Source organism: Gopherus flavomarginatus, chromosome 3 (assembly GCF_025201925.1).
Source record: "Gopherus flavomarginatus isolate rGopFla2 chromosome 3, rGopFla2.mat.asm, whole genome shotgun sequence".
Lineage (NCBI taxonomy): Eukaryota > Metazoa > Chordata > Testudines > Testudinidae > Gopherus > Gopherus flavomarginatus.
The window spans coordinates 187,188,304-187,204,542 of NC_066619.1; the positions used below are offsets into that span (position 1 = coordinate 187,188,304).

At 42.5% G+C, this 16,239-nt stretch overlaps 1 protein-coding gene across 13 annotated transcripts in view; it reads right to left on the reverse strand.

Moving 5' to 3' along the window:
• The window catches only part of LOC127047713 (WD repeat-containing protein 64-like), a 110,553-nt gene that overhangs the window by 78,065 nt on the left and 16,249 nt on the right, over nt 1-16,239 (reverse strand). For all 13 annotated transcript variants that reach the window (XM_050946299.1, XM_050946296.1, XM_050946295.1 and 10 more), the window contains 4 exons: nt 15,737-15,854; nt 13,447-13,516; nt 10,580-10,820; nt 1,239-1,344 (listed from right to left, as the gene is read on the reverse strand). In XM_050946299.1, the coding sequence (XP_050802256.1) occupies nt 1,239-1,344; nt 10,580-10,820; nt 13,447-13,516; nt 15,737-15,854 (535 nt within the window). The remainder of the gene's footprint in view (nt 1-1,238; nt 1,345-10,579; nt 10,821-13,446; nt 13,517-15,736; nt 15,855-16,239) is intronic.

Here is a 16,239-nt window from a genome sequence, read left to right on the forward strand (position 1 = left end):
ATTTTGCCACATGCTTAACCGCTTCATTATTTCTGAAAAGAGAGATTTGCTCATGCAAACTAATACAAATCTTTTAATACATTATTGGGCAAAGCTACCACATGACAAACACCATATTAAGATGTTGAAATTAACTTAAACAGTAAAAACTTGTTATCAGTCATGTTGCAGTGTTTCAGGAACAATGCAAAAAGATTCATTTTGGGTACCATTGTTTCACTTTGCATACAGGCCTATGGCACCATTTGATGGCTCCACATCATACCTCATCTAAATATACCTAAAATAAGCTTTCAAATTATATGGGTGGGGAGGGGAAGGGGGGTTGGAAACATTAAACTCCAAAAATATTGTCCTTTTTGGAACATTGCTGTATATCTCTGAGTTGAGGATGATAAACACTATATACGAGGCTCTCCGCTCCTTGCAGGATTTGACTTTTAGCGTACTTATCATTGTAGTCTTCATACATCAGATTTAACCTTTTATGGCTAGGTTATGAACATCTTACACAGGTGAACTGGTCCTCAGCCAGGTAGTCTCATAACTCATATGGCTAAGCACTGACCAAAGACAGTAAGGGACAATCTAACCCATTGGTATTTGTGTGATCCAGTTATTTCTGAATGAATTTTAGCAACACTTACAGACATGATGCTGTTATCTCAGGTTAATGTTTGTCAGGCTCAAGCAAATATTGAAATGGATGAAACAAGGTGAGATTAAATCAAATTTCTGTTTTCCTTTGAGCCCTGCACCTCCTGAATTGCTGCATTATATGCCTGGGTTTCCATACTGATATCTGGAAACTCTACAGCTTAGGCCACATCTACACTACAGCATAAAATCGAAATTACTAAAACCGGTTTTATAAAACCGATATTATAAAATCGATTTTATGCGTCCACACTAAGGCACATTAATTCGGTGGTGTGCGTCCATGGTCCTAGGCTACCAATCGATTTCCGGAGTGGTGCACCCTGGGTAGCTACATTAAAGGAATGAGACCAATAACTTCGATTTCCGTCCACACTAGCCCTAAATCGATATAGTAATATCGATTTTAGGGTTACTCCTCTCGTTGGGGAGGAGTACAGAAATCGATTTTAAGACCCCTTAAAATCGATTTAAAGTGCCTTGTAGTGTGGACGGGTACAGAGTTAAATTGATTTAAAGCTGTTTAAATCGATTTAACTGTGTAGTGTGGACCAGGCCTTACTGAGAGCACAACTACTCACCTTAACAGTGCAGTCCATGGAGACTGAGAAGAGCTTTGTGTTGCCATCAGCTATACACAGGAAGCCAATTGGGGAAGTATGTCCACGCAGTAGGCCAATAGCCCATCTAGTAAAACAAAACATTTCTAAATAGATTTAACTCTTGAAACATGAACATTTTCCTAAAGTCTCATGGTGTTATGGTCCTTTTTTGCTTAAGATTTTTTTTAATACTTTAGTTCATGATGAATGAGCCCTTATTTCTGACCTTGACATTAATATTATGGGCAAAATCCTATACTCTGCCAGGAAAATACTATTTATTTGTAGACATTCAACACCTAACACCTGAGTGGGAACAATCACTAATGACTGGACCTTCACCATACATAGGCCAGATTGGTAAACTTTATTAGCTCCATTTTACACGTGAGGAAACTGAGGCATAGAAGTATCCAAGACCACACAGGAGAAGGAGCAGAGGTCTCCTGAGTCCCACTCTTGTAACTTAACCAGGAGGCCAACCTCTCTCCTGGGTGGTACACTCAGAGTACAATAGGTCTCAAGGCCAGATGGAACCACTGTGATCATCTAGTCTGACCTCCTGCATAGCACAGGCCACAGAACTTCCCCAGAATAATTCCTAGAGCATATTTTAAGAAAAACATCCAATCTTGATTTCAAATAGGTCAGTGATGGAGAATCCACCACAACCCTTGATAAACTGTTCCAATGGTTAGTTACTCCCACCACTACATTTTTTTTTTACCCATTTCCAAACTAAATTTGTATAGCTTCAACTTCCAGCCATTGGATCACGTTATATTCTTCTCTGCTAAACTGAAGAGTCCATCATCATTAAAAATTTGTTCCCCATGTAGGTCATAGACTGATCAAGTCATCCCTTAATCTTTTCGTTGTTAAATAGATTGAGTTCCTTGAGTCTATTACTATTAGACATGCTTTTCTAATCCTTTAATCATTCTTGTGGCTCTTCAAGAAGGATGTTGATAAATTGAGGAGGGTTCAGTGAACTGTGGACACAGTATTCCAGCAGCAGTCAGACCAGTGCCAAATACAGAAGTAAAACACCCTCTCTGCTCCTACTCGAGATTCCTCTGTTTATGAATCCCAGGATTGCATTAGCTCTTTTGGCCACAGCATCACATTGGCAGCTCACCTTCAGCTGAGTAGCCAGCCCCTTTCCTCCCAAAATCTCTTTCAGAGTCAGTGCTTCTCAGGATAGACTTCCCCCATCCTGTAAGTATGGCTGGCCTACTTTTCTGTTCCCACATGTATATGTCTACATTTGGCAGTATTAAAATGCATATTATTCGCTTGCGCCCAGTTTACCAAGTTATCTAGATCACTCTGAATCAGTGATTCCACATGTATGATATTACTTCCCTATTTTCTTATTCTGAAATCTGTATCTAAATAAAATATATCTTTCATTAATTTAATATGAAACAGAGCCCTTTGCCTAAGTGAAGCAAAATACCAGGAAAATGATACAACAGAAATCTGGTTAGGGTGCAACAAATTCAGAGGCAAAAGGGGCAGATACTGACAAGTGTCACTTGACAATAGAAAAGTAAACAAGGCACTTAGCATATTATTCACAAGTAACAGAGTATTGTACACTGAGTCATTCACTCTTCCAAGCCCAACTGCCTACCCTCATTTCTGCTTCCTTCATAGTGGAGAGTGGCTGAAGCAGACCTCAGTGTACCCTTGACTACTTAAAAGGTCTAATCCTACCAGTTAGTGGAGAAGGGTTTGCTACAGATTGTTATGAGCTTATCTAGATAGGACATGACATGCCTTGTAAAGGACAGCAGTTGAGGCCACACAGCCAGCCCAAGACTTTGAAAGAATGTATAAATACTTCACCTCAAGTTTTTTCCCTGACTTGAAGCAAGAATCATATTAGACTGATCTGCTGCTCATCTTTAAGCCATTAAGATAGCCATTAAGCTCCTGCAGACATTGGCCCTAAAACAATTATTTCTCTAGAAGAACTGAGAAATACTGGCAGAAAAAGAACTGTCTTGCCTATGTGGGATATTTGACTGTTAGTGAAGAGGAACTATTGCTCTTCTTCTGCCCCAGAGGAAATAGCTTTTAAAATTTCTTTTGACTGTCTTTCACAAGTAACAGGAATTAGCACTCAGAATACTATTAACTTTCCCTATTTGTTTCTCCTCCTCCTCTTATTCTAGGTTCCTTCAGCATCACACAGTCGCCTTTTAGCATCATACCCCCTGGAACAAGCCTCCTCCTGAACACACATGCACATGTGCTGGGAAAGTAAGGTACATTTGTTTGGGTCATAACACTTGCAGAACCTAGAAACAGAAAATAAAATCTGTGCTTGCACAAAGGCCTTATTGTCCCCTTTATAGAACATTTCTTATACACAAACCTTCTAACACCATAACTATCCTTCAACTTCTGTCTCCCCAGAGTTTTGATGATGTTGCTTCTCATCCAGGGGTAGCTCCAGGCATCAACATGCCAAGTGCGTGCCTGGGGTGGCAAGGCATGGGGGTGCGCTCTGCTGGTCACTGCGAGGGCGGCAGGCAGGTTGCCTTCGGTGGCATGCCTGCGGAGGGTCTGCTGGTCCAGCGGGTTCAGCAGACCTCCCACAGGCATGCCGCCAAATCCGTGGGACCGGGGACCTTCCGCAGGCAAGCCGCCGAAGGCAGCCTGCCTGCCATGCTTGGGGCAGCAAAATACCTATAACCGCCCCTGTTCTCATCTTCCAAAAGTTTTGACCTCCCTCTCCACTCCAGACGTGGAGAGACCTCCCTCCACAGCAAGATTCTTATTCCAAAACACAAAAGCTGTTTCCAAAACTAATTAGAGTTATTGAACAACAAAGTATTTGCCTATCACATCATTTACAAAACCACAACACTTATAAGTAAGGATATTAATAGCTAGGAACATCAATGATCTTACACTGCCCCTCCAACAAGTAATGTATTACTACAAGTACCAAAAATTGCATAGTTATCGGCAGTTACATCTGAATGTGTACAGGATGCAGATCTGTGGAATAAGGAAGTGTCATTTTTACTGTACATTTTAGGGAGGGCCATACTTTAAATGCTTGAATGTATTTTAAAAAAGAGCTCTAAACCATGAATCATAGGATGTTTGAGGTATTCTCCATTGACAGCCATACTACAGAGGCAACCTTAAAGAAAGTCAGTGTGTGCGCGTGACGGGCGGAGGTGGGGGGAGGGGAAATCTGGGGAGACTGCTGAAATATCTATGGAAACATCGTGACAGAGGCTCCTTGACAAAGGGGTCCCGTTTTGCCAACAACTCTTATCTCACTCTCGACAAACTCACTACACCAAACATCTTGCAAGATATTTATCCATAAATAGTAGCATCTAAGGTATCTACAGAAAGCTCATAACTTCACAAAATTCATAATCATTGTGAGATGTTTGTATGGGTAATATTTCTGGAATAATGGATTTTATATTGGAAGCATGTTTCATGGCTTAGTCACCAGGGGACAATGTCTCTGGTGCTTCATTCAAGCAGTAGGGACTTGTCACACTGCTCTGGCTGGTTGGTGATATATTGCAAGGCTCGACTGTCTGTTCTTGCTCCATCCAAAAGATAATGGCAAATAATCTAAACATGTGGGAGGTAAAAAAGGAAAATTACAACAGACAGAAGTTCATCCTGTCTGTGAATAAAAACAAGAGACTGATTCCGTATATGAGAGCTGGGAGAAAGAACCTCTGAATCCTTCCACTGGTGGGAGTAAAGATATTCTCATGAAAAACTGGATACTAGTTCCTCTGAAATCAGCCAGCTCTGCACCAGATTGAACTTTGGGGATGGGAGGGAAAACCTACTTTTAGATAGGAAAGATAACTGTTAAGTGTAGATGCAGGTTCACATTGTGACATGCTGGCACACCAATATTCACCACTGTCATGTAATTAGGATATGTCTTATACAAAGTATGCCTTGTGAGGTGTCATTCTAAAAATCTTGATCTGCTAGACAGTAATATCTCGTTGAATTGTATGTGAAGTTATTAAGTTTGGCTACGTATGTGTTGCTGAAACATGTCCTGAGGTTGAAAACATCCACAAACAGCCTTTCAGGTACGACAGTAAAAAGGCCAATGTTAATGGCTTATTGAGGAAATGCACACAAACACAAAGACTACCCAAGGAACTGTGTACAATGGAAACCTCTCAGAGATAGCACTACAAATGGGAACTGTTTGACCCAGGTCACAGCAAGAGAGCTTTCCAGCAAGTGGGGAGAAGATATAAAAGGGGGAAAATGACATCCTGGGAGCACCTCACTCTCTCTACAACAACACACCTGGAAATACCTGAGGACTGAACTGTGGGAATGGATGGTTCCTGGCTGGAAGGATTTTTAGCCTGTGTATGAAAACATGGGAAAGCCAAGCCAACTTGTGCTTTAAGAATCTGCCAGCCTGTTTATCACTCAGTGTGAGGATTTGCTAAGTCATAGCCTACCTATTGTGTTAAATTCAGTTTGCAGTTTTTGTTAATTCACTAAGGTAATCCACTTTGATCTGGTTGCTATCACTTATAGTCACTTAAAATCTATCTATTGCAGTTAATAAACTTGTCTTGTTTTGTCTCTAAAACAAGTGTGGAACTCATACATGGGGCAGAAAGCTGTTGCATACCTCTTTCCACATTGAGGGAGAGGGCGAATTTTATGATTTTACCCTGTATAAATTCTCTGTGCAGCGCAAGACAATACAATTTGGGGTTTACACTCCAGAGGTGATGTGCACTTGCAAGTTGGGCAATTCCTTAGCTGAACTCTCCCATGCAGAGCTGATCTCAGCATCCATGTGAATATAGCTGCATCTGGGTGCGTCTCTATCTGTGTGTGTGTGTGCTGGAAAGGGGTTTGAGGGCCTGTCACAGCAGCACAGAGTAAGGGGAACGCAGGCTGGGGGGACAAGCAGATTCAGTGGTATCCTAGTTCCAAGTGGTGCCATGGTGGGAACCCATCACGCACATATTATCCTGTTTTGTATTGTAACCATTTGTTTCAAGCACTTGCTTCTAGTTACCTCTCCAATATTTTTTAAATAAACCTACTTTTGTTTTATTACAACAGTGTTTCTCAAACTGGGGTCACCACATGTGTAGAGAAAGCCCCTGGCGGGCCAGGCTGTTTTGTTTACCTGGCCGGTCCACAGGTCCGGCCGATCGCGGCTCTCACTGGCTGGGGTTCGCTGCTCCAGGCCAACGGGAGCTGCTGGAAGCAGCAGTCAGTAAGTCCCGCACCCCACACCACTTCCAGCAGCTCCCATTGGCCTGGAGCAGTGAACCGCGGCCAGTGGGAGCCACGATCGGCCGGACCTGCAGACGGGGACAGGTGAACAAACTGGCCCAGCCCGCCAGGGGCTTTCCCTACACAAGCGGCAACCCCAGTTTGAGAAACACTGTATTACAAAGAGAGAGAGAGAGAGAGAGAGAATGTGAGTGTGTGTGTGTTTAAACACAAGAGCTTATTAAACTGGGTACACTGCTCCTGGGGGCAGAGGTTCTCTGAGTAGCTCATGTTAGCGACTAGATATCACAGGGCAACAATTCAAAGGGACTCTGGTGCACCTCTTGTTAACCTACAAGGTGAAGACAAGGCTGGCATAGCCCAGAGGACAACACTGAGCGAGTAATAAGCTGGTGATGTTGGGGAACTAACACCCAGTTACCACACATGAGACTCCCTCACGATGGAGGTAACTCAGTCCTGGGTACCCCAAGAACCACACACAGAATTAAGAGGGAGCAGAGAAATCCCTGTGTAGTCCTCATTGTAAGTTGCTTTTTATGCTCATTAACCCTGCCAAGTCACCACAGAGGAAGTTGGATTCTACTTCTTGTGAGTCACTAACAGACTTGTTTAAGTTCCAATTAGCTATCTGTGGGTGCACCTTCTGAAGCCACTGCAGCACGGGTGTAACTGAGGGCCTCATTTGGTCTGTAAAAGCAGCAAAGAGTCCTGTGGCACCTTATAGACCAACAGACATATTGCAGCATGAGCTTTCCTGGGTGAATACCCACTTCGTCGGATGCGTGCTCATGCTCCAATACATCTATTAGTCTATAAGGTGCCACAGGACTCTTTGCTGCTTTTACAGATCCCGACTAACATGGCTATACCTTTGATATTTGGCCTGTAGACACTACTAGTCTACATATTGTGCAATAAGAGTCCAGGTTGACTCTCAAATCCCTGGGTGAACGTGAAAAGCTGCTGGTTAGAAAATACTTTTATATCTCAAAATGGGCTCAGTTTAGAAGTAATCAGTGACACCCCAATTCTTCAAAGATTTGTGCAGGTGCTTAACTGTGTGGCTTGTGAATAGTCCTAATCATAGAATTTAAGGTCAGAAGAGATCACAGTGATCAACTGGTTTGATCGCCTATAAACACAGATTAGAGGACTTCCCTGAAGCAACTGCTGTTTGAATTAGACCAGATTTTAGCAACATTCAATTTTTATTTTAAAATTGCCAAAAATGGACAATCTACCACACCCCTTGTGTCAAGGCTCCTCCCCCACTCTGAACTTTAGGGTACAGAGGTGGGGACCTGCATGGACACTTCTAAGCTTAATTACTAGCTTAGATCTGGTAACACTGCCACCATCCAGAAATTTCAGTGTCTGGAACACTTCCTGTCCCCCCAAAACCTTTCCCTCCCTGGGCAGCCTTGAGAGGCTTTTTCATCAAGTTCCTGGTGAACACCGATCAACTCCTTGGATCTTAACACAAGGAGAATTTAACCATCCCCCCCTTTTTTCCCCCACCAATTCCTGGTGAGTCCAGATCCAATCCCCTTGGATCTTAAAACAAGGAAAAATCAATCAGGTTCTTAAAAAGAAAGCTTTTATTAAAGAAAGGAAGGTAAAAATCATCTCTGTAAAATCAGGATGGAAAATACTTTACAGGGTAATCAGATTCATATAGCCCAGAGGAACCCCCTCTAGCCTTAGGTTCAAAGTTACAGCAAACAGAGGTAAAATCCTCTCAGCAAAAAGGAACACTTACAAGTTGAGAAAACAAAAATAAGACTAACATGCCTTGCCTGGCTGTTACTTACAACTTTGAAACATGACAGACTGATTCAGAAAGATTTGGAGACTCTGGATTGACATCTGGTCCCTCTTAGTCCCAAGAGCGAGCCACCCCCAAAACAAAGAACACAAAACAAAAGACTTCCCCCCACCAAGATTTGAAAGTATCTTGTCCCCTTATTGGTCCTCTGGTCAGGTGTCAGCCAGGTTTACTGAGCTTTTTTAACCCTTTATAGGTAAAAGAGGCATTAACCCTTAACTATCTGTTTATGACACCTTGGTAAATTGTTCTAGTGGTTAATAACCAGTAGCTCAGCTAGAGGGGAAGCAGGGGGAGCGGCCGTTCCCACTGAGCAGAAAAGCGGCGCCTTTTAAAATATTTACTCACCCAGCAGTGCTCCAGGTCTTCGGTGGCACTTCGGCGGCGATGCCTTCAGCCGCTACGGGTCAGTCGGGGTTGTTTTTTTTTCTTCACAGCAGGTGGCGCCTGTTTTTATTTGTTTGCTCTCCCTGCTGCTAAAACCTGGCTTTGCCACTGTTAATAGCCCTCACTGTTAAAACTTTGTGCCTTATTTCCAGTCTGAATTTGTCGAGCTTCAACTTCCAATTATTATACTGCTAAAATGAAAAACCCATTATCAACATTTTGATCCCCGTGTAGTTGCTTCTCAGGGTAGTCTTCCATCTTGTAAATACACTGTGACACAGCAGGGCTTCTCTGCAGCTTAACAAGCACTCTTTGCTACTTTTTAAGTAGATTTTTGTCTAAACATAAGCACACAACAGACGAAACAGTTCCTCGGCTCGCTTTGTCCTGGGTTCTCTGGTAAACTTTCTGCTTGCAGCTTCCTAATCTCAATTAGCTCCCTTCCCACAGCCAGTTCTCATAAGCCAGTTCTGCTCTCAGCAAGCTCTTCAGAACACTATCTCCCTGAGCACCTGTCCCCACGTTCCAAAGACTTGCACTGGATTTAGCTCTACTCCTCTGGTTCTTCTAATACACAACCTGCCTCAGTCACAACTCTCCTGCCTGCCCTCTTATACGCTTTTTCTAGCCGCTGGTGTAGCCCTGATCCCTTTAATTGACTCATTTGGGCCCAACTGTTCTGACACAAATGTGCTGGGCCTTGTCTACTCACAGAGACCAGCTATGCTGTGACAGATTGCCTACATTCTAAATGTATAACTTTATTGCCTGAATTGCCTAAATGTATAACTTTACATTTGGTTGTCTTACAATATATATTGTTTTCTTACATCCAGTTTACCATGCCATTCATAGTTCTCTGGATTAGTGACCTGTCCTCTTCATTATTTATCACTCCCCAAATCTTTGTATGATCTGCAAACTTTATCCATAATTACTTTAAAACTTTATCCATAAAACTGTATCCAATAATTTATCAGGTCGCTGATAAAAATGATAGTGTAGGGCCAAGAATGGATCCCTATAGGTCCCCACTAGATGATGATGATGATTCTTCATTTACAGTTACATTTTGAAACCTGTCGGTTACCCACTTAAAGTGTCATGTTGATTTGAATTGTTCTAGTTTTTTAATCAAAACATTGTGCAGTACCAAGTGAAATGACTAAGAGAAGTCTAAATATAGGGCAAAAGATTTATATGATCTGAAGAGTATATCAAACGCCTTTATCAACCCAAACTAGTCATCTCATCAAATAAAATATCAAGTTAATTTGACAGAATCTATTTTCCACAAATACATGTTGACTGGCATTAATTACTCTCCTTTAATAAAGAATTTAATCAAGTCCCATATCAGCCATTCCCTTATTTTGGCTGGAATTTCTGACAGGCCTATAATCATATGTGTTGTCTTGTTTACCTTTGTAAAATATTCTCACAACATTCGCTATCTGACAGTACTCTGGAACTTCCCCAACATTCCAAAGGTTATTGAAAATCAATATGAAGGGTCCAGAAGTCAGTGGCATTACTCAGAGTACATAAAGTTAAGCATATGTATAAGAATTTACAAGATTGGAGCCTGAAAGACTACACATAGAGAACCATAGTGCCAATTTTGCAGTCACTTTCCCAGCAGCACTGCACTTGCAGGCTTTGCATGATACCATACCATAATTCAAAACAAACATAGCTTTTAGTCTTAGCCTTAGTTTTGGAACAGGATAATCCCGCTTGAACATCTTAAAAAATACATTGTTAGCGCTACCATAAACAAATAATACATGAAAACTGACTAACACTGGTTAGTCCTTCAGTCACCTACCCAGGAACATAAGGATTCCATAGACGAATATTCCGGTCCAAACCGCCCGTCACAAGAATGTTACTTTCTTTACAGAAGTCAAAGGCCTTGACCCCTCTGTGCACTTTGAATTGCGATTCATCACAGTTAAAGCGCCTTGGAGGGGAAGCCCCACCTGGCAGAGAGCACTTGGTTGGAAAGCTGCTGGAGTCCATCAGAATCCTCAAACGATGCTGCACATCTTTAGTTTCATTGACACAGCCTGTGCCAGAAAAATTGGAAATGAGAAAAATAAACTCAAACATGCTTTTTTCAATTACATTAAAAGCAAATGGCAAGGCCCCAATCCTGCAAAGGCACAAGTGCTTAACTTTACTCATGCAAGAAGTACTATTGAGGTCAACGAGAATACCCACATGTAGATAAAGTTAAGCATGGGTGGAAGTGTTTACAGGATTGGGGTCTGTGTTGCGAGGATGAAGATTCAAAGCTGTTAAAGAGAGTGCATACATAGAATACTAAAGTACACCTCTACCCCGATATAATGCGACCCGATATAACATGAATTCGGATATAACAGTAAAGCAAGGCTCTGGGGGAGGTGAGGCGGGATTGCGTGCTCCGGCGGATCAAAGCAAGTTCGATATAATGCGGTTTCACCTATAACACGGTAAAAAATTTTTGGATCCCGAGGACAGCATTATATCGGAGTAGAGATGTGCCATTTAGAAGTCAAATGTTTGAAAAATAATTTTCTCCTTTCACCTATATGCAAGGCTGCTGGGTTGTCACGGTGGTAAAAATATCTCCGATACCATGAGTTTTCTGTTTATCCATGACTTTTCTGTGTGTCCATAATTTTAATAAACTCACGGCACAGCAGCAGCTCCTGTCCTGCAGGTCCGGGTGTGGCTCCCCATTGTTTGGTATGACCTGATGCAGAAGGCTGACGCATCACTCAGGTTTGGCCCTGCTATCCCACTATCAGGACAAAGGGCCAAACCTGAGCAGCATTGTGACGCTGTGTACCAGGCTGCAATATCTGGAGCAGGGAACGGCCCAGACATGTGGAACAGGAGCTACTGCTGTGGGGTGGGCTTGCTCTGCGGCCTTGCCCCAACCCCCAGGTGCAAGACCTAACTTCCTCTCGTACATGGCTCCCCCACTTTAAATGGCACTTCCATGACTTTACACCCCATTTTCCCCCTTAAGCCCTTGACTTTTACTAAATGTACTGTGACTGCTCGGTGATTATTTGATAATAAAATGCTGTGACAAATCTGCAGCCCTCCCTATATGCCAAGAGCTCAGTGCAAAACTAAATGAAAGTTGGTGGTTTCTCTGACTTTGTTTGAACGTCAAAGCAAAAATACAGAATAATGTTTATCGCCCCTTTTACGTTCAAAGCACCTTAAAACCATTATCTAATTTGAGTACCACAATACCCATTTCGAGTAGGTAATTTAAATCCCAGTCCTGCAAGGTGCCCCTTACAGGAAGGCCCCTGTAACCATGCAGAGCTGTGCAGCTTGGAGGATCAAGGCCTAAATATTATTTAATTGGTTTATCCCATTCCATAGAAAACCCCAGCAAGAGCAGGCCTTCAGGCCAGAAAAGTCTGAGGTGCCCTTCTCAAGTTTTTTCACCAGATTGTTTTGTAGGGGATAGAGGTATCTTTCCACCTGTTACAGGGAAAGCTGAGTCAGATGCCATTTTGATTTTCAGTACATCTGTAGAATGTTACAGTCACTACATTTTCTTACGATCTCCCTCTCTCTGAGGCTCAATATTTGGTCATTCTTTTCAATTGTTTTCTGATTTCAGATTAAGGCAATCTTGTCTGAAAAATACCTGCATTGCTCTTTATTTGTGGAGAAATGTAACAGAGAAGCTCTAATTTTTCTAAATGAACATACAAGTAGACATTCAAGCCAACATCATTGATCTCCGATAACAGCCAAATTGATTTTGCAGATAACTCATTGCTGCAATTTCTCCCTCATATAACAAACCATTATATAGGTTCTTCATCTCTCCTTCCTCCATCATCATTTAGGAAGCAAACACCATAGTGATTTGCTCTACCCATAAAGAGCATTGAGAAATGTCATTTGGAGTAATGTGTTACAGTATTGTTATAAATTATTTCTAAATGATGGGGTGAAAAATGGTAACTTGTGTCCTTATGCTCAAATGGCTTTTTGTTCTCAGGGATAATGACAGTAATGAAAGTTTGGAAGCTAAAGAGGCAGATACCTGCTCTCATGTCAGAGATGCCCTACACAGTATGAACTGAAAAACAGTAACGCAATTGTAAGTGGGGTTTCAGCCATTTGTAGTATAAAGTAATTGATAACTTGTTCGGAGAGATTTCAAATCTCACAGTGTGGCATATTGGTGCTCTTCTAATCACCTGAATGACCTCAGCAATATTAGATCTCTCCACATTGCACTGTCTAAGGGATCCAGATCATTTGCAAATTCAAGTGCTGGTAAAAAATTGAAACAACCGAATAGTTTTAAGTCCTCATACCCAATGATTTGCAGCTTACCCTTTTTTTTAAACAAGCAGTTTGGAAGAGAAGGGAGCAGCATTTTAGCACCATAGTTTAAGAAATACTGAAGAGTTCAAAATGACATAGGCCATTAGAGCCAGGTAACCAAACTGCAGCACTGCTGTGCAGAGAAATCTAGCCTTAGGACTCTTCCCCCTACAAGCCAGAAGGCCCATTGTGAGATTACATTCTGCACAGTGGTGAACCTTTGACATCCTTATGGACTTTGAACATGAAACTGATCAGGACAGGGTCATCCTCTTAGGAAACTGCTGGGATTCAAGGGCAAGCCTTCCTTCTTACAGACATTTCAACTTGTGAATTTTCACTTACCTATAACTAGTGCAGTATAATCATCATTTGAACTGGATATAATGGATTCTATAGAATTAATGTATTTGATCTGCAACAGAACAGAAAAAAATGCAGAAATTTTCAGGAAATGTCTGACACGCTTTTCATGCTTAACTGTGTTTTTTAAAAAGACTTGTATACTCTTATATCCACACACATTTAGGGCCAAACTCAAAAAGGTACTGGGGCGTTGCTCCACTCAGTGTTGCAATGGCTGACCCTTAAGTGCCCTGCCGCCCTGTGGAATTGACAGCCCTGACCTAGGTGCCTAGGCTCCCCATACAATGGATGGGGAGAATTAGGTACCTAAGAAAGCTGAGTTACGCTATCCAGAAGCGAACTGTGAGGAAAGGGCTTTGACCCAGATTCTCACAGGTATTTAGGTGCTTGATGGGCCAGAAGTAGGTACCTCTGTCCACTCATGATTCTCAGCCATGAACCCTCTCTGGAATTACATGTCTAAGCCAGGTCAGCCCTTTCTTGTGAAGGAAGGGGACCTCAAACCTGAATAGTCAATAGCTTAATGGTCGTCTTCTTACCACATGCCCAACGTGCCTCAGGTGGCATGTGACCAGGATTCATCACCTTATTTGGTCTGCTGGTTGGATCATCAGTTTTCCTGGCGTGGGCTGGGTACTGATGGGGAGTGAGACATGAACACTGATCCATGCCCTCCAGCTTAACAGTTGGGGCACACAACTATGATGTGGGAGAGCTTGGTTTAAGTCCTTGCTCCAAATTGGGCAGAGAGGGGACTTGAACACCGGGCTCCCACTTTCCAGGTGAGTGTCCTAAACACCCTGGGTGGGAGAGAGAGATTTTCTCTCTTGGCTGTATCAGGCCTTGTGCATGTTCAAAAGCAGGCCTAAGGAATAGTCCCTGCTGATGACAGAGACAGAGGTGACCTCTGCCTAGTTTGAGAATCCTGCTTTGGGGATTCTGGGGCTTTGGCTTGAGCTAGGGCTTTGAGCAGCTTGCTGGCTGTGGGAGAAAGTCACTGTTTAGGTGGCTTTGTGAATGCTGACAAGTGGAAGCTTAGGCACCTATGGGGTAGCACTTGAACAGATATTTTGATGATGTCAGTAGTGCCTAAATGCTGGACTTAGGCACCTAAGCACTTTTGTGAATCTGGACCACAGGGAATAAGGCATGATGCTGTTATTAACAATAGTGAAAACTGTGTGCTAGTCTCTCAAACACTGCCTGGAAAGTCTGGCATGAAAGGTCCACTCACAAAACACATGAAGGGTTCTGTGGCCTGCTTTGTGCAGGGGGTCGGACTAGATGATCACATTGGTCCCTTCTCACCCTGGAGTCTATGAGTCTATGAAGCAGCTGACATGAGAGAGCCCCCTACCCCAATAATGTTACATATGGTCCGAACTTCAAATTAAAACATCAGCAGCCACGGAGGCCAGACCAATAGATCTCCTACATGACAAACCAGAGTCCTTGTCTTATCAAGCTGGAGTCTCAGTTCTGGTGTTTCATTTCTGAGGTCATCAAAGGCTGGGAGTGACACAGCAGCAGCATGTGCTACCCACGGGGGAGAATGGGCTTTTTTAGCTCCATGGTGACTCTGGTCAAACAAGGAGCAGTATTGTCGGGCTCCAAAAGGAATTTCCCCCTGATCCTACTCCCATGGCGGGCAGGATATGAATTGGGAGGAAATCTGTGTTGAATTCCCAGCTCTGCCATAACATTGCCTGTTTGACCTGTGGCAAATCACTTAATTGAGAGGTGCCTCAGTTTCCCCAACTTTAAATATTGTGGGGGCACAATAATACTTCCTTTCCATCATGCTTTTTCTGTCTTGTCTATTTAGATTGCAAGCTATTTGGGGCAAGAACTGTCTCTAACTATGTGTAGGTTCACTACCTAGCACACTGGGAACCTGAACTCAGCCGGAGCCTTTGGATGCTACTGTACAAAAAAATAATAAAGGAGGTGATAGTACTCAAGAGACGTGGAATACTCCACTAAAAAGGGGAGGGTGGCTGGGATGGTGAGGGAAGGAGGAACTCAGCTACTTTGTAATCCTTTCCAAAGTAATACATAGTTTTAGCTATTTAGCAATGATGTATATGGTAACAAATATAATTTCATAGTCAATGCATTAATAATACTATTGAAATGTATAAATGAAAGTGTGCTGCAGGAGGCTTGCAAAGAAAACAACAATAAAATGTACAGAGACGTTAGGAAGTAGAATGAAATTTAGGCTCCCAAATACAGAACACCCCTAACAGTGCAAGTCAAGTTCTCTTACCTTGGTCACCCAATCATTATGGACCTTCCAGCGAATGAAGGTGATATTTCTACTGTCATTAATGTTCTCCATGGAAACACTGGGGATTTCCTCCACAGCTGGACACTTTGTCCAATTCCTATAGTCATGGGAAACTGCTGGTAACTGAGGAAATTGAGTTTGTTTTGTTTTATAAACTGATTATTTTGAATAAAATGATTTGGTTGCCCAGTGCCTCGGACCTTGTTTATTCATTTATAACTGTGCAAAACCACTCTCTTGAATCAGACATTCACTTTGCACAGGTGTTAAAGGAATAACACCACAAGATGTAAGGCAGTTGAACATCAAGCCTCAAGCCTTTTGCTAATGAGACTGGAACAAAGAGGATGTCTGAAAATCAGCTCTTACAAGTGAATACTCTGGGCTATTACTCTCGAAGTAGTATCAAGAGGGTAGGAGCCCATTGTGGTGGGTACTGTACAAACATAAAACAAAAATGGGACCATCCCAAAGAGCTAGAT